General features: G+C 36.9%; 1 protein-coding gene across 1 annotated transcript in view; it reads left to right on the top strand.

Annotated features, from left to right (window-relative positions):
* Positions 1-14,276, top strand: part of ALKAL1 (ALK and LTK ligand 1) — a 36,817-nt gene extending 22,541 nt beyond the window's left edge. Inside the window, exons 3-6 of the mRNA XM_030446009.1 lie at positions 5,490-5,543; positions 9,121-9,201; positions 10,778-10,854; positions 13,628-14,276. Coding sequence (XP_030301869.1) covers positions 5,490-5,543; positions 9,121-9,201; positions 10,778-10,842 — 200 coding nt within the window. The 3' untranslated portion in view covers positions 10,843-10,854; positions 13,628-14,276. The remainder of the gene's footprint in view (positions 1-5,489; positions 5,544-9,120; positions 9,202-10,777; positions 10,855-13,627) is intronic.
* The last annotated feature ends 8,289 nt before the right edge of the window (positions 14,277-22,565 follow it).

Genomic DNA, 22,565 nt, shown 5'->3' with positions numbered 1-22,565 from the left:
GTTTGTGTGGCAGAAAACACAGATGAGAAGGTGAGAATTAAATTATGTCATTTAAGTAGATATTTCCTCATGTGGCAGTTATTTCTAAGCAAATAATAGAAAATGTTTAATGATTGATGACTGTTAGTGATGGAAGGAGTTGCTCTCTGTGCACAAAGAAATGTTTTTTCTTGCCTCCCTACGGGAAACTGCAATAGAAAATGCATTAAATATATCAGCCTGTAAAACAACCACAAATTTGTCCTAAGGATTTTGAGCACCCTTGGACAGACCCCAGAATCAATTGGTGGTTCCTGAGTAAGGAATAAAAATGTCACACATTTTCAATGAAGAAGTACATACTCTGTTTCTCTGCTGTTTCAGCCACCCCACAATGATCCAGGGAAACATTTCAATCTATATTAATATGGTATTGTTTGCAGAACAAAAAATAATACCATTCTGGTAGCAATGGAATAGCTGTATTAATAAAATACCATTTCCAGCATAGCCAAAGATGCTGAAAATCCTCAGTTTTGCAGGCAAGAACCTTTTCCAGCCAAGGCTCAGAAGTAAGGGTGCTGTCTGGTCACAGACAAAATATAATAGTGAAAGTAGGAAAATGCAGTCCATTTAATCGGTCAGGGTATTGTAGAAAGAAGTATATGTTAATTGATTTACTTCTGCCTAACATCACCTGCTGCTGAGGACTTATTTAGGAGCTCTTTTCTGAAGCAGTGTGAAACCGTGGTGTGGCAAATGCCCTAACCAGGGAGTGGGACTGGCTCCCCATGACAGCTGCCCACATTGGTCACCACATATTTCTGCCTACATCCAGCAGGAATCCCTGAATCTGGTCCACAGATGCTTCACTCACCCTTTATTCACAGGCTATTTTACCATGTGATTCCCATGTATCACACTGTAGTCAAACACCTATGTGTTACCCAATACCACAACACTCTCTTATCAAAGTGCACATAAACAGTATTTTCTCCAATAGGATGCCTTATTTCTGCATTGTTTTCTATATTAATTGTTGATTTTGAGACTTTTTAATTTTTTATTTTCGTTAAACTGAGGCTGTACATCCCTTCCTAACACTTAGAAATCATTACATATGTAAATTAAGGCATGGTTTCTGTCATTAAGGTTTCCGGATATCTTTCGTGCTATGTTTTTGGGTTTTTTTTGTTTTGTTTTGAGTTTTTTTAAAATATTGCTTTTATAAATATTTCATGCATTTTTAAGACAATCACTCTGAGGATACTTTCATCTTGGCATTGCAATGTCATCCCATTCACTCATGTGTCTAGAATATTGTTTTACGTGGGTATTTTTCTCTTCTTCCTCTCTATTTTCATCTCTCTTGCTCAAGTTCTCCTGACACCTTGTCAATTTATTTATTAATTTACATTTGAAAGATTTCACTATCCCTTTTTTTTCACTATAGATTTAATTTTTCTGTAAACTAATCTGATCTTGACATTGCTAAATGGCCAACGTACTTCTGCTGGTGTTTCAGTCTGTAGTACTGTGACAGTAGACCCGGGCTGCCATCTTTAGGCACTCTCAGGAGTTTCTAATAATGAAAAACCCCATCCAAATAAATTGAACTTTCCTATTTCAACAGATACTTGAGGCAATTTTCCTGACAGTGTTCATTTATTTGTAGAAACATGATGTTTCAACCACTGTAGGATTTATTGCTCTACTATGTGCAATTATAGACTTTATTTTAGTTGAAGCTTTGGAGACTCTTGTTACTTTTAAATAAAATTGTATTAACACATAGTTTAAGTAAAATGGATTAAACCAAATTTGGAGTAGGGACGAAGAATAAAAGCAGAGAGAGAAGGGTAATTCTAAAGCATTGGCCTTTCTGAAGTACAGACAATTGCATTAACTCAAAATGGCTTTACCAAAATCAGAAAAAAAACCCAAACCCAAATCACGGTCAAGTAAGAATTATATGGTATAATAAGATGTATTGTTATTGCTTTGACTATATCTTGAACTATGTATTATACTGTAAAATTCTGTGATGTTACAGTCATTTGAACACCCTAAAACTGTTAAGTGACTTCTTGAAGAGAAGAACAATATAAACCCAAGTAATACCTGTTATTCCATCATGTGACTTGTCATTTAAAGGAATGTTGTACAAAGTAACAGTGGATATTCTGAATTAACAGTGGATGTTCTGGAATACAGATCACTGTTAAACCTGGTTAAAGATGACAGTTTTTAAATGCTGTCATTGAAGTGTGCTGTGGAGAGCACTTGACCTTGCTAGCTCTCATCATCATCCCACTTACCCCAGCAAAGGGTAAAGCCAGTCATCTTTTACCTGGAGTCACTCGACCTTCTTTGAAGTTTCCTAGCTTGAGAAAATTAACAGTATGGTTGGAATTTAGACACAAATTTGTATAGACTTCATTCTATATGTGAATCAGAGCTGGAAAACTGAATTTGTCTTGTTCCTAGATTTTTGCCATAAATATTAGAAATTTAGACAGCAATAGGTCTGTCCTGGCACCCTTTAGTGTCCATGGCCATTGCTGTCTGTGGAAGGTGTGTGTAGAATAAATAGCATTTTGTCCCAGATAAGTTGTTATCTAAGGACACACAGAGAGGTCTCAATGTAAATAAGAAAGAAATTATAGAATGAAGATTATTTGTGGTTATAAACTGAGATTATAGCTAGGGTGAACCTCGAGTCAATAGAACCGGTGCAATTTAACTCAGATGTAACACTGTCTAGAGAGCAATGCATGTTTTGTAAGCCTGGGCACAAGAATGCAGCAGTCCAAATATTCTCTCAGCTGATTAGAAACAATCAGTCACCCATTATATATCCATTGGACATACACTGGCTCTATTATGCTGGTTTGTGTAACATGGTCTTGAGGTAAGAATGGATTGAATAAACTCTCTCCAGTCTGAGCAGTCTTTCCTGCTCACATGGGTTTCGCACTTTAAAGTCTTTATTCTTTCATTTTCTTCCGTTTGTGGCTTTGCTCAGTGTGGCTTTCAAGTGTTTTGATTTTAGTAATGCTTTGGCAATTAATCTTATCATATTCAAGCTTCTGCTTATCCTTTGAGAAATTAATTTGTCAAAGAAATTTAACTTGCCTTTACAAGTACACTGTGGGAATGGGTATCAAGCTATCTGCCTCAATAGGTGATATATACCACATGAAGGATGACTGGAGAAACTGGAGTCTATTAGAATCCAGAATAAAGATTTTGTTGTGATGATCTTTCATTGCTTTATAAAAGCATCTTGTATGGACTTTAGATCCTGCTTCTGGTTGCAGTGTGATCTGGTCAGGAGTCAGATATACATATTCTATTTAAAAAAAGATGTTCATTAGTTTGATTGAGATATGAAGTTCTTTGACACCTCAGCCTCACAGTTTCATACAGACAAGAGGGCTTGGCTGTGCTGCTGGAATATGGAAGAAAATTGCTTTGTTTGTTTTGGGCAATCCATAGTTGAGGCATTTTCCCCTCCCCTTAGAGCCAGAGGACAGAAGTGTTCCAGTAACCTGTGCTGCCTGTGATTTTCATACGAATGAGCTTAGGTTGTCTTTGTGGAGGGCTCAGGGCTTACTGATTGTGCCTTAATGAGCAAATGCACCGTGCAATTAAGAAAAAGGACTCAAAGAAAGCTGAAACATGGGCAAATGTTGAAGAGCTGATTGCTGCCTGGAGGGATGGCAGCCGCAGCAGGGGAGGAATGGGCACTCAGTATCATTCAGCCACCCCCTATCTCACAACTGACCCAGTTTTCCCTATTGGGATGTGTGTAGCTGGGCTGATGGAGGTCAGTCTTGGGGGGTAGATGCTGTAGTGTTCCTTCTCAGGGTTACCACCACAGTTACAGCTGCAATTTTATGCTTGCAATGCCTAGCTCCTTCCCTGAGCTCCTTCCCTTATCCTGTTTTACCCTCTGTGCATTTAGGGATGGAGTTTTGGCTATATGCAATTTTACAGACTTTTCCTAAAGAATTTTTTTAGGGCAAAAAGCAGCTACTGTTCCCAAAGCAAATTCAATAGACTTTGAAAGGCCCTGAGTCTAAATGTCCTTTGTCAGAGCCTGGTTTTATTTCAGACTTCCCCAGACTATGACTATCTGTCAGTACTGGTTCACTTGAGGCATCTCACTCAAAACTCACACAGATTGTTTCACTATTTTATCTTTTCATATACTCCATCTGTGTAATTTTAAACTACCTGACATTTCATGTCCATAGAACACTTTAATGGAGAAGGTATTGTATTTCCTTTGCAATAAAGAAACAAGTTAGTTAAAACTGGTATTTTAGAGAATTCTTAAGGAAATTAGGTCCCATAACCTTGCTGAGATGCATTAAAACTTGGGAATTTTAGCTTAAAATGACAGCCTAAAAATACACTCACGTGACCTCTGACAAACTGCCTAAAGCCAATAGTAAGAATTTATTTTGGCAGATATCCAACATCCTCCTATGGTAGGAAAGGAAACTTGCTCTCTTTTGAGGTAAATGTTAATTCAGATGAGAAACTGAAAAAAAAAAATGTAGGAGTATACAAAGACTTAAAATGACAGTAGTGGTAAGGAGATATTTTTAGTGAATATATATGTTTAACTACAGGTCCTAATGCTGTGACGTTGCTTGTATCAGTACTAAGAAAAGCATTTAATTTGAATTTAATGCAATATACAATTATTGTACTGAGTAATTGTCTGCAATAATATCTGCAGTTACCCAAGAATTTTTTAATGCAGTTTTTCAGTGGAAAATTTATAAGATTGAGGGGACATATGCTTCTGAGAATATTTACTTTCATCAAAAAATTCTTGCTGTAAGCCAGAGACAGAAAAAAAAAAAAAAAGTAAAAAAAGTGAGTAGAGCTTTTGTGCTAGCTCCAATTTTTGTTCTACCTGATTCCTTTGGCTGTTATGAGATGTGTACTTTCTCTTATACCTGTTGGCAAAAGCAGCATATATAGAAAGGGGATATTTAAAATACACAGCGATTTTCACAGTAGAGGAGTACTATATTTTAACTGACATTGCAATAAATATATGCATAGCCCATATCTATCTTAGACATTCTATAGGAGATTTTTCTCTTCAAGTACCTGCTATTTCAAAACCCAAAATAAGGTATTTGGTTTGCATCTATGTAGGTATTCTACATTATTTGTTCAGATACTCAAGTACTTGTCATAGCACAATAACTTCTTGATATGAATATTTATAAAATTATAGCTCAACTCAAAGCTAAGATGTGTAGAAATGTTTGTCAGAAAATCTGATCGAGTGTATTGTAGGATGATATTTTATATTCTTCTGTGAATCACAGTGTTGTATGCACAAACAAAACTATGAAAACTAATTTGACAGCTAGTTTAGGAAGCTATTGGGTCCCTTTATAGCAGGAATCTTGGCATGTTATGCTTTTGGAGCTTTTATTTTAATTCCTCTATTACATACTTTTTTTCTTTTCTTCTCTCCTCAGAAATTTTTCCAAGAGATTCCAGTCTAAAAGACAAATTCATAAAACATTTTACAGGTAAGACAGCTGCTCTTAATTTACCAACATATGCATATTTGAAATAGCCACAAGAATCACAAGCATTAGATATTTTGAGGTTCTGCACCAAGCTTAGCATTGTACCTACATGCAGTCTCTGACAAGTAATATTTTAATAAGAGAACTCAGTACATTTTAAATTTTAAATATATGTATTTTTCCATAATTTTCATCAGTCCCACTATATTTATTTTCAAGTTTACTAATTTTAAAACTTCTCACCAGGCTGCATATATATTTCAGAAACAGATCTACGAGGCCAGGGAATTTTTCTCTGTATCAGGGAAACATATTTTGTCTTCTGTCTCATGATGTGTACATGTGGACGCTTATCGAAAGAAGACAAACAAATAGAGCAAGAAAGTATTAAGGAATACAGATTAATCAGAAAAATAATTTGCTATCCCAAATATGAAAGTTTAATATGATTAAAATCAAATACTTGAACTTGAAAACGGAGATGGAGTTGTACAGTGCGCGCACCTTTGGGAGTCTTTTTTGTAACTGGAGAAATGCTCCTTCTGAATTTAAGCAAAAAGAGTTGCCAATGGCAAGATGCTTGCACTGTTCTTTACTTTCCAGTTTCAAGTGTTTCTGCACTTCAGAGTTTCAGAGTATGACACTGCAAAGCCAGGATTTTTAAACATTATTGTGGTTGGTGACACTAAAAAATAGAGAAATAGCTGGCAATGGTAGCATGAAAAAGAGAATTGGAAATTATGTTTCCTCTTTGCTGGAATTTTCAGACAGTCCTTGGCAAGAAAGGAAAGATTTTATTGTCTCTTTTGCATGGGGGAAGTGTCCTCAAAACGTTAGGATAACCACAGCTTTAAGAATCTTTCTGCCAGCTGCCAACTGCAGCCCAACAGCACCTACAGGAAATGTGCAGTGAGCAGCTGGCCCTTTACTAGTACAGTAAACAAGGGTAGTCACAAACCTTACCATTTTCTGTCCATATGAGAAAGAAATTAAAAGAACACGTAGATCCAGCTATGCTGTTCTATGTAGCACAGGAATACTGGAAATCACTCTCCTGGGGAGGACAGAGAAGAAAGATTTGCTTATATTAATAATTAATCTATTTCCTTTTCTTATTTAACGGAAACTGCTCAGCTAGTATAAAAAGCTCAACATAATAATCCAGGGAAGCTAAACAATGAATACAGAATGATTTTCATTACTCAAAAACAACAGTGAAAAACAACCATGAGTTTTTCAGAAGGTATTTTGAGGACAATAAATCATAGAAAAAGAGGCCTGTTTCTGGAGCCTTTCACTAAATTAATTGCATGAGTAGTTGCTTGCACAGTTGCTGAGAATATTTGACTCACATTAGATGGAATGAGTAAGGAAGAAAATTCATTGCAGGATTCTCAACATTTATTTCTTTGTTGGCTCAGAATTTCTACCTACATCTTTTTTCTTTCCTTTTTTTTTTTTATTTTCTCTTTTCTTTTTTTTTCTTTTTTTTTTTTTTTTTTTCAACTATGCTCTTAAGATCTTCAGTGGTGGTTTTGCCTCCATTTTTCTCTTTTCCATAGCTTTATTAAGTCCTGTAACCCACTGGCATTTTCTTCAAATTCAGCCTTCCAGCCTAACTTTTCTTTTCTTGATTCAGTTCAAATCAAAATCCTTTTTTTTTAATCAACCTCTATTCTGTTCAGATATAATCCTTACTAGTTCAAGAGTTAGAACATCCTAAACTAATGAAGTTGTGAGGAAGAAGAGAGGGATATCAACATTATCTTTACAATCTATTATCTTTACAGCCTTGAGGTTAAAATTATTGTACACTTCTAGTATGCCAAGAATAGTAGACACATTTTATAGCCATATAAAACCCATATGTAACAGTCCTCAACTATAGGAAAAATCATAAATAATTTTGAGAGTCATAAAGCTCTCCATCAATTCAGCTAGAAAAGCAAGCTTACACAGAGTGCTCTGTGAGGCACTAATAAAATCAACAGCCTATTTTGATGGTGAGGAAGAGAGCTGGAAAACCATATATTACCTCAAGGGACATGGAATATATTTAGTGACAAAAGCTGATGTTATATCCATATATCTTGGATAATTTCAAGTAATATATGTTCTCTTGTACCTCATTACTCAACTAGATAGTGATGAGTACTGATGTTACCATCTAGATTGTCTCTTCCAATTTAAAGTTACAAAGGCTGCTTTGTCAGTTCATTGAAAAGTTTACTAGTGACTGGAAAAATCTCATGAAATCTATGTATTACTGTTAAATATATCTAATGTTCAGTTGTATGCAGTGTCACAGAGAGGAATCTTCTTTCAAGTTTGTGGTAGTTTGGCTCCACTACCCAGACAGAATTGGCTTGGCATGCTTTCTCAGACTGCTAAACCACCTTTCAAGTTGTGATTTTTTTTTTTTTTTTTTTTTTTTTTCCCCAGAAGTGCTTACTGTCTTCCTCTGACAGAAAAGTAGGCAAAGCAGCATGCTGCATATGACACCTTTTGTAGCACTGCTTAAAACAAGCAGGGTTCCTTATTCAGGGTTCCTTTTTAAGGTAAATTTAGAGGATTCAAGTTAAATTTAATCTTGTTCAGTTAGTGTCACCTTATGTCAGTGTTTTTTGTCCAAATCACAGGAAACTCATCCCCAGCTGTAAGTATCAGTAGTGCTAAACAGGTTATATGACACAAATACTACATTTTTACTCTCTTTTTCAACCTGGATGTCATCAGTAATACCTTCCCAGGACCATCAGCAATTAAGGAAGAGCTCCTTGGTAGCTTTATACCTTTGACCTTTGTTTTGAAGACTACCAGCTATATATTATTATCAGCTGTTAATGCAGATAGATGGCACTGATATCCAGAGAAGGAAGCACAGTCTGGGAGAACAGAGGCACAGCACAAGTCACAGGGGGATTTGTTTCACCCAAATGTTGAAACACATGCTGCCCTCTGCATGCACAACAGCATCCTTTCTTGCTAGGACTACTTTAAGATGACATCAAGGTTCCCAGATGTGATTTGGCTCTCTTTTTTTTCCCCTACAAACCCAGATTTTATATTAAGAACTTTGTAAACCATCCATGTGGAAATCAGAAGCATTAGTACTTTGTCTTTCCAGCGTTCAGAAACTGATTTATGCTTAAATAGTTGCTTTTAGAAATAATGTTCTCATTGCTTCTACATTATTCCTTCTGCACTAGAATACTATTGACCACTGAGCAAATTAATTCTTTTGTGGTTGGACCATTCTAATTTTCATCATATAAGAAATGTTACTGTTGATTTTGAATAACTGAAATGTTAAAGCTAAGCAAGTCCATAATTTCCAAGGGTTATTTTTCTGTCATTGAGGTTATGAGCATAATAGCATAGCAACAGCATTGCTTTCTGTGATTTTCAGTAGTACAGTTATACTTGTGGTACATCGTGATTGTTTAAAGTGCAGGAGAAAATTAAACAGAAATTCATCAAAACGTGGAAATTAATTCTGTGTATCATCACGATTCATTGAAGTGGCAAAGCAATGTCACTGAAAGCTTGTGGTTAACTCCTGCTTACTTTCAAACAGGACCAGTCACATTTTCATCAGAGTGTAGCAAGCACTTTCATCGACTGTATCACAACACAAGGGACTGCTCGACACCAGCCTGTAAGTAATAGTTGCAGTAGCTGTGGTACTTGTTTAAAAGCAGCCTGCTGCTTGATGTGCTTGTGCTTTTGTAGCTGTTATGAATGACACTTCTTGTCTGCATCACCTCAGAAAGATGGTAAGCACTTTTGTGAGCAGCTGAGGTGCTCTCTTACAGAAGTTCAGCACTTTGGAGGATCTGGCTTTTGAAAGGGACTGGAGTAGCCCTTTTTCTATCTGTCCTACACTGATCAGAAGTTGGAATGTAGAAATCCATGGCTGATCCTCAAAAGCTATACATACAGCTTTCTAAGTAGACATATGAGTAGGTTAGACGTGTATCTCTTACAGGCTGCATGAACAAAATCTCATGCACGTTGTGCATTGCATACCTTGATAGATGGATCCAGAGTGTATGAATATATGATTATTTGGATTCCCCTGTATTTCCTGAGTGTTTCACTTTATTGATGAAGAATCTCAGTAATAATATTTCCATTCTAATGAAACAGGTGTTCTCTAAATGAAAACCCAAGATTGTAGTTAGGACGGTGTGAAGAATTAAGTTATAAGTTCAAAAAAAGTAAAGTCAAATTTGCAATTAAAACTAAAGCAGATTTTTTTTTCTTATTTATGTCAACCAAACCCAAAGCAGATAATGAGTTTTGTTTAACCTGAGATATTCTGGTGGCCTATGAAGGAGACTTAAATCCTCAGAACTGTCTCCACCTTATCCAGCACTAAGGGTTTAGAATAATTATCAAGGCTTATTAAATCCATGATCTTTTCCTGTCTCTTTAGAGGGGTTTGATATATTCTTACAGTGACATCTTAGCCACCATAGGGTGTCCGAGAATGATTTAATTTCTCTTCTGCTGACGTGGTTATAGTCTGTGTAAACATTCCCTGAAAAACTGAACCCAGGCTAGAATTCAGTTTGGCACAATTTTGGTTAACTTTTATTAAAATATTTGTCATGTAGGAGAAGAAAATTGCACCTAAGTATTCCTTGTCACTAGAAAGATCTTTCCATCAGAAAGGACAGCAGTGGCTCAGCAGCCACTTGAACCAAGCGACCATTTAAATCAAGGACACCAGAGAGAGAGAGCCAGTAAGACACTGGTATCTCTAGTCTGGAGATTAGGAGATATACTTAGATGGATGGATGGATGGATGGATGGATGGAAAACATGGATTTTCACCAGTTTTAACACTAAGTGGAACAACAAAAAAATCATGAGAGCCAGACCTCAAACTACCTCATAGTCTGCTGGTTAGAATAGCCTCCCAGTTAATGAGTTAAATTCCTTCAGAAAAAGGTGGGGGTTGAACCTGGTCTTCTGCATCTTAGGCGGAAGCTACCTGGTAGAAAATTAATTGCTCCCATCATTCACATTTCCTTCTTCTTAGCCACGGGATGAACTGCAATCTAATTTTTCATCTTACACATATAATTTAACGAATTAAACAGAGAATGGTTTAACTGTGTAGAGTGTCTGAAATTCTAATACAAGTTCTACATTTCATTTTCTGCAGTTTCTTGGAAGGTATCTGGCAACTGAGATTCATTATTTCTGTGGGTAATTTTGTTTTTTAGATTATAAAAGGTGTGCAAGGTTGCTAACGAGATTAGCAATGAGCCCTTTGTGTACACAGTCCTAGGATGTTTGCTATGTAAGTATCACTTTTCCCATTCATTTTCTAATTTGTTGCATGGTCTAGTGATTTACTTCACACTTGTACCTTGTTATCATGTGGGCATAGAGAAACGTTATATTAACAGAGTGCATCAATGAGCAGCTCTGGCATTGCTGTAAGGACTGATTCATTCCTCATAGATATATATAGAAGCACAGATATCTTAATAGGCAGCACTGTAATTTTCTACAAGTCACTTGTGGCACCATGGTCCAGAGTTACTGACTGACTGACCTCTTACTGTTCAAAAATTTGGTAGGAACTCTGGTTGGTGGAATTAAACTGCATAAGAACTTCATCAACACATTTATTTCAGACCTCTAAGAAGAGAAGAAGAATCAGACTTTCTTGCTCTCATGTCTGCCAGTGCAATCTTTGTATGTACCCAGTCACTTTATTAATCTTTAGGACCACTCATCATTCTTAGATTGTCTTCTGAGAATTTCTGTAAAGTTATTACCACTTAAAGGTGGTGAACGTAAAGATGTGACAAAGCTAAAGGCTTCAAGTAACTGTGAATGGAACTACTCCATTCTTATCTAGGAAGAGGATGTTGTGTTAATTAAAACACCTTGTCCCCGATAAAAGGAACATCTTCAAGTGAGCTGTTTTTTCCAGTTGTTTGAATATCAATAAAATGTTTACACTCCCAACATAAGTTTGAAAAACTGCATTGGTTATTACTGACCATTAAAGTATATAAAATCAGTGAATTTAGTTTTACTTATATTTCTTCAAAGATGATTTCCTTTCACCACCTCCTCCTGACAAATACTGCAAGCTTGGAGTTTGGAGGAGCTGTGTATGTCACATCTTCCTGCATCAAGACTTCAATTCATACTAATCAAGAATAAGAAAGGAAGAGTAGGATATGAGTCAGTGTTAGCTGATTTGATTTCCAAGTGGAGGTGGGATTCATTTTGGTGACTGCGAGAAAAGGCTTTGAAGAATATAGCAATATTTCAGTGCTTAGAAGAAATGACATAATTTCTTTTTCTTCTTATTTTATTTTCTTAACTATTTTCAGTCTGTTTTGCCTCTTGCTCTCTAGATCTTGCAGATGGTTTTGAATATATCATGGGCACTGAACCAGAAACTGACTAGACATGTCATTTCTTTGCCAGAATCTCATTTTCATAACTAAAGACAGGATTCCTTTTCTGAGTGCCCTTTCTTAATACTTTTATATTTTGAGGTACCTAAATTCCTGCTTGTTTGTTAGTGTCTTCTTTCCAGTCTCAGCATTCCGAAACATACCAACACTCTCTAATTTTCTTTTCTTTCACCTATTTAGTTGTGTTATTCTCTCATTAGTATCCCTTTAAGCTCTGATTTCATGGCTCAGGGCTTTCTGAAAGATTTCTGGGTGTTCCAGTAATTTTTTTTGGGTTTTTTTTGGTTTTTTTTTTCTTTTCTCTTTTTTTTTAATTTTTATTTTTAATTCTTTCTTTCTTTTTGTTTAAGAGTTAATGATCTGCCTCCATATCCACAGCACAGAAGCATCTATCTAATTCTGTTTCCATCTTTAAAATACAAAAGGATCAGAAGAAATGATTTGCAAATCCAGGTGCTCTAATTTGCCTGCCAAAAATACACTGAAAGGGATGACATGTGAGGAAGGGAGGGTTTAAATGATAAGCAATGTTAGCAGCTCTCATGCACTGTTCACTTCAACTTTTTTTCCTAGGGTGACTTTCTCTCTGCTTTTTAAAAGCAGGGAAAACATTATGGGAAAAAGAAGAGCTGTGATGAGTGTTTGCAAGCTGCCTGTGTGCTTCCTTATTCTGCTCCTCCACTAAGTAGCTAAATTCCACTAGGAATAAGACAGGCTCAGCTCTTCATGCTTGTTCATATCCAGTATCTTCTTGGAATAGAAACATTTTCCAGACAGGGATGCATGTTGGTAAAAGTCACTCTCTCTTGCCTCCAAACCAGTACAGGACTTACTTATGTTCATCCCTCAATAGCAATGCATTTCTAGCACTATTCTGTGTTTGCTTCTCCTCCATCTTTTGGCATTGAGGATGCATTTTCCACACTGTCCTCACAGTAGCTTAGAGAGGACAGGTCATGATTCCTGTTTATTGTAAACAGGGGGAAAACAAACCAAACCAAACCAAACCAAGCCAAAACCAAAACCAAACCAAACCAAACCAAACCAAAACAAAACAAAACAAAAGTGGTGTGTTCATCTCCTGATAGAAATCTAAGAATTAAGGTTTTCCCGGGAAAAGCCCCTATCTTCCCACGGGATGTGGTGGCAGAAGCTGTCCAGGGAGCTGAGGCAGCAGGGCCACGGCTGTTTCAGCACCATGGAGAGGGCTCCAAGGGGGCGGGCGCCGCTCCCCGGGAGCTGCTGGGACTGGGAGCACTTGGTGACCTGCACAGCTTTTAGGTTTTGTTTTGGTTTGTTTTTGTTTTTGTTTTTGTTTTTGTTTTTCCACCCTCTAATTCAGATCCTTGCAAATGGAAGTAAAGCATCTGATGAACCCCAGAATCTAGAAACGCGTGTGACTCGGTGCCTGGGAAACATCCACGTGCTAAACCTCTTAGCATCAGCGCTGAGGATTTGCCGTGGCAAAACTCATCAGTGTTTACAGGAGAGGGCAAGACCCACTGGCATTCTGGAGTTAATCTTAAGATTTGTGGAATCCACAAGAAACTGTGATTTATGCACAGGATTATCCTAAGCAGTCTCCCTGTGGGTTTTGAAACTAGTTATAAAAGAGTGTGTCCTTTTCTCTTGCAGACTTTCTACTAAGGAGTGAATTCAGATTTGCCAAGAAAGTGCCTTCAAATCTTCCAAGACAGCGAAGACATCTTTTACCTTTTTGATTTACAATGTTTTGTTACTAGATGCATTTTATTTTCATATATTTGTCGGACATTCCATATTTGTGTGAAGCATTATTTTATTTTAATTTGTAAATTTATTGCCTATAGTTCAGATAAGCCAATTATTTAAATACAGTGTATATAAAAGGATACTAATGATATACTAATTATATATTGTAACCATATGCAGGGACTTGGTAAAATTTTGCTGTTTCTCTTGTTCCATTGTATTTACATCATTCTGCTCAGGCTCTTACTTTCATTATTTGCACTAACTTGAAATGCAGAAGTCTATGTAACTGAAATCTGAATAAGCTGTAAGTGGAGAAGTTTTACTTGCCATGGAAGATATTTTATATTTTGAAGCTTTGTTAATATATACATATATATTATTGTGCATCAGAAAAACTTTGCTCAAAAATGCACCTTGCTTTCAGGAACATTTGTATGACTATTCTGGATTTTCATCAGTTACATTTGTACTGGCACTTATGGAAAGAGTTGCAAATAATGTAAATATAAAGACTGGAAAACTGCAATGCAGTTTTGGTGGAATAAAGGACATTGAACTATTTTTTGGAGAGGTTATTTAAATCTTTTAAGAGGCTACTTATTTAATATGTAGATTTAATTTATCTGGTTTACTTGAAATAGAGAACTGAGACCCACTGAGAACTTCAAACTTGTGGGTTTAGTTTTTTACAACATTTGATTTTCATGTGGTAGGAAACCCACTGTGAAAACAGAAACCTGTAAGGATGGAAAGAGGGTAATAAAATAGACTAGTAGAAAAGAAAATACTGTATAATATCATAAAACCATGGGGAATAATGTATTAATTTGGCTGGTGACAAATCAAGCTTAGCTATTTGGGAAGAACTGGAAACAAAATTGCTGCACTTTTCTTATGTAAAATCAAATTTTTCTGATAACAATTGCTACCAATTTGTCTCAGCTCTTTTATTGCAAGCTTATATGATTGCTTAAAAAAGAACCAAGTATGAAGGGAGGCTTTCATAGCTAGGCCTGAAGTGATTGACAACACACATTGATTACTATGCCCAAGTTGCAATTCTTGTGATTAATTGGCTATTCAAACTAATTCCCTCAGATTGGATGTTGTCTCTAACATCTTCTAACACAATCCCTCAGAGTGGGCTTCATGAGCACCTTAACTTCTACAGCCAGAAGTTTTCCCTCTGCAAAACAGCAAGGAAACTGCCCTGGGATTCCTTGTCAGATAGCATAGTGCTGCCTTATCACCCACAGGGCTTTTGTTTCTTCTTTCTGCACTTTTCAGTGCTTTAGCACCAAAGTTGTGCAGGGCCCTGTGAGGCATCAGTCAGTCCAGTCCACAGCTTTTGCCGGTAAGAAAAGTGTTGAAGCCTCATCCTAATCCATGTTAGAGGCATTATTCCCACTAAACATGCAGCAGCATATGGGAAATCCCAGTGGCTGAATGGCAAGACAGATAACTTGTGTCTCTCTGAGAAACATATGCATAGGAGGATTTTTGGCTGATCCAGACGCATTACGGCCAGAGGAAAAAGGATGGGGTCTATAAGAGAGATGAACATCTCTGAGAAAAGCTTCTATCTTTAGCCCTACTTTTGTATTTGCACTCTGATTTTATTTCTCATTTTTTTAATACAGTCCCTCCTCAAGGGACTGGAAACAATGGCAGGGGAAGCACTGTCACTCCAGTAAACTGATCACCTCTCTCAAACAACTTAATTGCTCCAAATTTCTGACTTTCTAAAGAAAATCACTGTAGGCAGATGATACTCTTCCTCCAGCATGTTGCAGAGGGATTCACCAGCAATTCATGCTGGATCTGGGTAATGGGGACTCTATATCAAAGTTCCATTTTTTCTATTTATTGCTGAGGGGCCATCTTATTTATTTATTTTCTTTCACAACATTGTAGAAGGGGTCTGCCTTTTGTGTGCTGTGCAAATGGAGGACAAAGACCTTATTCTCATCTCAAAGAAGTTAGACCCACAGAGTAAAACAGCAAGATAGAAGTGTGTATGGAAACAATGACCTTGTGATGACCAGAGAAGCAGATAATGGCTCTGTTAAGAGTTGTCTAAAGGTATCACACAAAGAGAGGTTTGACAGCAAATGACAAGACAGTCAGGCAGAATTTTATGAAGAACTCTTCCCACCATAAGGACTCTGATTGGGGAGGAAATTCTTGGAAGCTTTTAAAAAAAAAAGCAACAGACCAAACAACGAAAGAACTCTAAACTAACAGAAGCAATAAGTAAAGGTATAAAAACTTTTTAAGGGTCAGAACGGAACCTTCACATTCAATGGAATGAGGCATTAGTTTTAAAAATTAAACAATAACCATGACAGGCCTTAAAAATGAGGACACACAAAGATAGAGAAAGAAAAAACTTGCACAATCAGCAAAGTTTTCATGTAGCTTCACTGTAAGAAAAGAACACTTAAATAGTACTTTGAAAGATAAGTTTAAACCATTAGATAACATAATTTTTCTCGCAAAGATGTGTATTATTTTCAACCATATCAGCATCACTTTACCATTCAGGTAGAGTGTTATTGATGTATTTACATTGCACAATGTAACGAGTGTCATTAATTTACCTTTGTTACTCCTTTGTCCTTATCACTCCCATAATTCTATGGAAGTTCCATGTGTCCACCCTTTGCAGTATGTGGTTCATTTGCTTACTGGCATCATCAGAAATAGTACTGGTCCCAGTACTGACTCCTAAGGGACTCCACCAGATACAGTCCTTCAACTTCATCACTTACCTGGTTGAAGGAACAGAGTGCACTGTGAGCAAGTTTGCTGATGACACAAAACTAGGATGAGTGGCTGACAAACCAGAAGGCTGTGCTGCCATTCAGTGAGTTTGGCCTCTACTGTGTGATATGCTCAGGCCAGAAGAGATAGCAGTTCTTCAGGCCCGATGCAAATTTACTGGAGAGTGGCAGTCATTGTCACTGCTTTGCTCAAAGAAGGCTTAGAATCAAAAGATTTTTCAAGTCATTTTTCATTCAAACTTGAAGGCATCACTAATAGTAACAATCTGAGAGAATTTTCTTTTCAATTTTAATTATCATTTAATTATCATTCACTTTGAATAGCAACACGAAGCACTGATTGAGTCACACTCTATCTTTGTATCACAATACTGATTTTTTGAGAGAAGGAAAGAAACTCAGACTCTTATCAGCATGAGACAAAGCAGAGTGTTTCAGGCTTATTGGACTAGAATCTCCCTGAACTCAACAGATCCCAGAGACCTCACAGACTAATGCGCTTTGAAAGAGAAGTAAGCTTTGTTTCCAAATGTGCAAAATATTAGTAGAAAAAAAAATCAGAGATGAATTCCAGACTGGTTTATGTTTGAAAGGAGGGAATGATGGCTAGAAACCCCAAAATTAAATTGCATGGCTTTAAATTTATAAACAGAAATTAAATGCAGATGCCAGTGGTAAGACTTCTCTGAGGAGTCAGGGAAGAGGTAAGATACCTATATTGTTGACAGAACAAATTATTATAGAAAAGGCAAAAGCTTCTGCTTGCACTAAAGTGCAAAAGCTTAACAGAAGCCATCCTACAGCTCCGGAGGGAGAAATATAGGGCAAATTATGCTAAACCAAAAAGAGGGGGTCCAAGGTGTCATGAATGAGTGACAAAATATATCGTGAAGTATGCAGATACAAAATTTAGAGCATAGTTATCCTTTTCCTAATTAAAAAAAAGGAAATAAACAGGACTGTAAAGCTTTTCCAGATATCCAAGGCAAGTCCACATGGGAGCTGTCAGAAACCTGCTGTCTCACATGTAAGCTCGGTAACATGCATTCTCCTTTGGTGAATGAAAAGCAGTCCTTTGAGTTTGTTTTAATTTTAACTTTTCCAGCATAAGATTGTGAACTATGTTATTATTTGATATTGATAATGCATACAGTGAGAGCATGGGGAAGAGGAGAGAAAAGGATATGTGATGTTTTCAGTAGACTCTCTGGTGGACTAGGGAGTGCATATTCCAAGGCATCTTTCCAGTTGGGGCTCTGCCCAGAATAGAAAACCCTAAACCAGAACCACAAGATGTGAAGCTGCTTCAATAAATCTAGCTTACACAAGTGTTTAAGTTTATTAAGACTTTACTGCCTGAAAGCTACTTGGAATTATTGCTGCAGCTGGATTATAACATTCTCTTCCTGGTCCAGTATTCTTTCCTCCATGGAAATCACATAACTTATGTCTACTCCAGCATGATAATTACTAGTTTTGAGCCAGAGAAGGCAAATGTATGATAATAGTTTTGTCATTTGGAATTTTTATTTAAAAATCAGCATAAGGTCTAATAGTAGCTTGCAACATGATATTTGCAAGATATCTCAAGAAAGATGAGATCTAGTCAGATCTTTCACTACAAGCAGCTGTCTGTATGCTAAATCTGTTGTAACTACTTGTTAATTAAAGAAAACACAATGGTAACAAAAAGATTTGGAGGTGACCTTGACATTGAGCCTTGACTCACTCCCTACAAGATTTTGCACTTTCTCTCACTGATAAAAGTTAGATCAATTTATTATACCTCCTGGCATCGAACCATGGGAAAGAAGGGACCTAGAGAATGACAAGGAAGTTATGAGAGTGCAACAAAATCAGGAACTTCACAGCTTTTAATCAAAATATTCCAATTTCACCACATGTCTTAGGAAAGGCATTCTAGTATTAAGCTGCACTGGTTTTATGTGGCTGTGGCCGTTGGTGAAAATGTGTAAGCTCTCTGCCTTTTTACTCTTTCCCAGTGCAAACTCAGGTATATGAATAAGGAGAGAAATGCAGTTTTTTTTTTATAGGCTGCCAGCCTGGAAGAATAGAAGTGGGAACATAGCATGTGTATTCACTTCATTGCTTCTCAGGCAATGAAATCCTAACTGAAACTATATTAAGGGCATAATGTGAAGTTAGGACTCCCACCAAAGGTTTTTTTCCCCCAAAATTTTATGTGCTAGATTGGGTGATTGCAAAAAGCTGTTCTGAAGAAGGCAAAATGTACTCTTTTCTCATTTTAATAAACTTTATCATTTCCATGAACTCACTTATGCTTTTTTTTCTATGTTGTCTGTATTTTAAATTTTGTCTTAGTGGAACCCAAAGGCATATTTTGACAGATTATAAAAAGTTAACAAACTTCTCTTAAAGGAATTGTCCATGACAATTTATTATTTGTGAAAGTTGTTGAAAAGGGCCTACAAAGAAATTAAGGCTTTTAAAACCTATTAAATATTTTGCATTTATGATATAGAAGCATGAATTTATTGCAGGTAACAATCATTTTAATGAATCACAAAAATGTGGTAATAATATGGATTATTCTATGACTAGACTAATTTATAAAGCAGACCTGCTTTAATAATACTTTAATATTAGCAAGGCTAAGACTATATATCTAGAAATTCCTAACACGGAATATATATACAGAATGAAGGATTACATCCTGAAAAATCTGGGAAAAGTTTAAAATTCATATCAACTGTGTTAAGGAGCTTTTTTTTCTGAGAGACAAAAACGGCACCACCTTTGTAGTCTGTGTATTTATCTTATCTGTATAGCTCCATATCTGTACCTTTTCTATATGGCTCCAAGATATGTAGATTTATTGCATAAATGGAGAGACAACAGCTAAGGAATACGGATGCGTTGGAGTTGGAAAGTATATGTTAGGATGACAAAATTAAAGGCTTCAGTCTGCCCAGTGGATTTTAAAGTCTCTCAAGTAATGAATAGATTTCCATGTTTAATTACTTTCCCAAGGGAAAGGCACAAAGAGACTTCATAAATTTGTATGGAGAGGTACAAATAAATACCAAAAGCTGGTGTTATGCACATTCAAATTTGGAATGGCCCTAAATCACTGATCATCTATCCAAAAAGTTAATCTATCAAGGAATGTGGAATTCTCTGGAAACATCAGGGAAGAATTAAAGATGGAGATTTTTCTAAAAACTGGACTAGATTAATTCATAATTTATTAGACTAAATAAGTAGCTAAACATATTAAGATGTCTTGGCCTGCAACACATGAAAAGCTGGATAATCAAAAGATCCTCTCTGGCCTTAAACCCTATTCTTTTCACTCTGCCAGTTTCTTTCTAAAAAGGACTTCAGGACAAGACTGACAACAGTTATACTCTATAATTAGGTTGAAAAGGCCTGCCCTTTTCAACAACAAAATGCTGGTTTATTGATACTGCACTTATATCATATAAATAGTCTGGATGTACCTGAAATTTCAGATGCAAAGGCATTTCTAGAAAGTGTAGATGTGGCACTTCAGGGTGTGCTCTCATGGATGAGACTGTAGGGTTTTGGTTTCATTTACATTTAATTAATTCATCAGTTAATTAATTCATTCTGTAGGGGTTTTATCTGTTGGAGTGTGTGTGGTGTTTGCATTTGTTTGGGGTTGTTTTTTGGTGTGGGTTTTTTTGTGTTGTTGTTTGTCTGGTTTTTTTGGTTTTTGGTTTTCTGTGCATATGGTTGGATTCGGTGATCTCAGAGGTCCTTTGCAGCCATGACTATTCTGTGATTCTGTGGTTCTACTAAAAACTGTTTCATTGTTCTGGGGTGAAAAATAAAAACTATTTTGATTGATATCTCTCCCCCCATTCCCTAAAGATTACGCCTTGACAGCTTTGTTCTAGGCACAGAATGAATATAAACAAGCCAAATATTCCTGTGATAAGACTGAGTTAATAGGTAATGATATATCATATAGTTTTGGCTTTCCCTCTTAGTTGCCAGGTATGTGACAGAGAGGTATGTGATGGGAGATCAGATAGAGGAAAGAGCTGTTCTATGTAACTCAACTTTTTCTGAAGTTGACAGAACACAGCAAATGCTCCTTTTGTAAATTTAAAAGTATTTAAAACACTTCCATGGTTTCCCAGTATTATTCTAATACTGTACTTGATGTGTGTGTTTGCTGGTTGACTTTGTGAAGTTACGTGAGCTCTGTACAATTGGTAGAAAGAAATGGGAAAGGCAATGTCTCTCTGGACTTATCCAAACTACAAAACACCCAGGAATTCTTGCTGTACTGTGATATTAAATTGTTTGAGGATGAAAACCAGGCTAGGATGAAAAACACCAACCCAATAATTTTGTAAAAAGTTATGTTTTATGGTATTTTAAAAGAGTTTTTGATTATGTCTTTTCTCTGCCTGATTTCACCTACATAAATAAAGTTGACATAATAAATGACATGCATAAAAGATATATATAACAATCTTTGGCCCAACTGGTCATTACAGGAGATAATCACTGGCAACTTTAAAGTATTACCAATGAATAGCAAGGTGGTATTTTATGCACTAAATTTATATATGTCAACATCACATGGGCAAATGTTTCTCATGTCTAATACAAAAATAGAGGCACAGGGGAGTCCTGCTAGCACTGTTTACTTTGGCTGTCATGGAATAGGCTATGCATCTTCTCCCATGCTGAACTTCTACATAAAGGTCTGCTAATGTCTAGAACAGTCTTGGCTTGTGATGAAAGTGACCTTCTCTCTATGTCCTGCATGGCCTCCTTCCCGTTTGGCCAAATCTGAGTTCTTGCATGCCAGAGATCTGCGCCATATATCCTTTATATATCTGAATCATGACAAGGGTCAGCTGATATAAAACACGAGGAGAGACATGAAGGTCATGTTCCCAAGAGCTTTGTGTCTGCGGGGTGCAGATTTGCACCAATTCACATCAGTGGTGTGTGTCTTCAAAGAATGTGACGCCATGGTTATGTCCAGAGGAAGAATATCACACTAGCATCATATTTATGCCATCTGGCACTCAGCAGCCCTTGTCCACAAGGCTCACTGTGCCAGACCTGTTCTGCAATAGCAACACAGATCTCTTGACCCTTTGATCTAAAGGATAATCACATCGATAATCACTCACGAAAAAGCTCTATTCTGTAGCACAGATGGGACTTGAAAAGTGATTACTCTACTTAGAAAGATTGCTCCAGGGCTCTGGATCATCAGGGTTGACTGCACTGACTTCCTTATAAAGAATGGTCTGAATGTCAGAAAATGGTAAGAACAGGGAGTCTGTTATGCTGAAAAAGCATAATGCATATTTTAGCATATGCACCAACAATACAGATAGGAGTGACATGAAAACTATAAGGAAAGATTACAGAGGATTGGGAGCACCTGTGAAGGACTTGGGAGCACAGGTAGTGTTCTCATCAATCCTTCCAGTCAAAGCAAAAGGGCAGGAAAGGCTCAACAGAATTGGAAAAGTGAACATATGGTTGAAAGACTGATGCCACATTCAGGGCATTGACTACATAGACCATAAGGCTCATTTTGATAAACCTGGTCTGCTGGGGACCGATGGGATCCACCAGTCAGAGAAGGGGGCAATAGTCTTTGGCTAGAGGCTAGCAAATTTAGTTAGGAGGGCTTTAAACTAGGGATGCCAGGAGAGGGGATTCTCAGTTTATCACACACCCACCCCACTGAGGACAGAGCTACTAACAGACACCCTGGAAGAGAATCACAGGCCAACAGGAAGGTGTGTGTAAAGATAGATATAAGACCTGCCAGTAAGACTGCTTTGAAGGGGGCACATCTCAAATGCCTCTATGCCAATATACGTAGCATGAGGAATAAAAAAAGAGTTGCACATGTCTGCATGCCTGGAGGGCTGTGATGTTACTGGTATCACTGAGACATTGTGGGATGGCTCCTATGACTGGAGTGTGGGGATGGCTGGGTATAAACTGTTTAGGAAGGACAGGAAGGGCAAAAGAGGAGGTCTCTATAACAGTGATCAAGTGGAGTCCATGGA

This window comes from Calypte anna, chromosome 2 (assembly GCF_003957555.1).
Source record: "Calypte anna isolate BGI_N300 chromosome 2, bCalAnn1_v1.p, whole genome shotgun sequence".
Classification (NCBI taxonomy): domain Eukaryota; kingdom Metazoa; phylum Chordata; class Aves; order Apodiformes; family Trochilidae; genus Calypte; species Calypte anna.
This window is presented reverse-complemented; position numbering and strand designations above follow the sequence as displayed.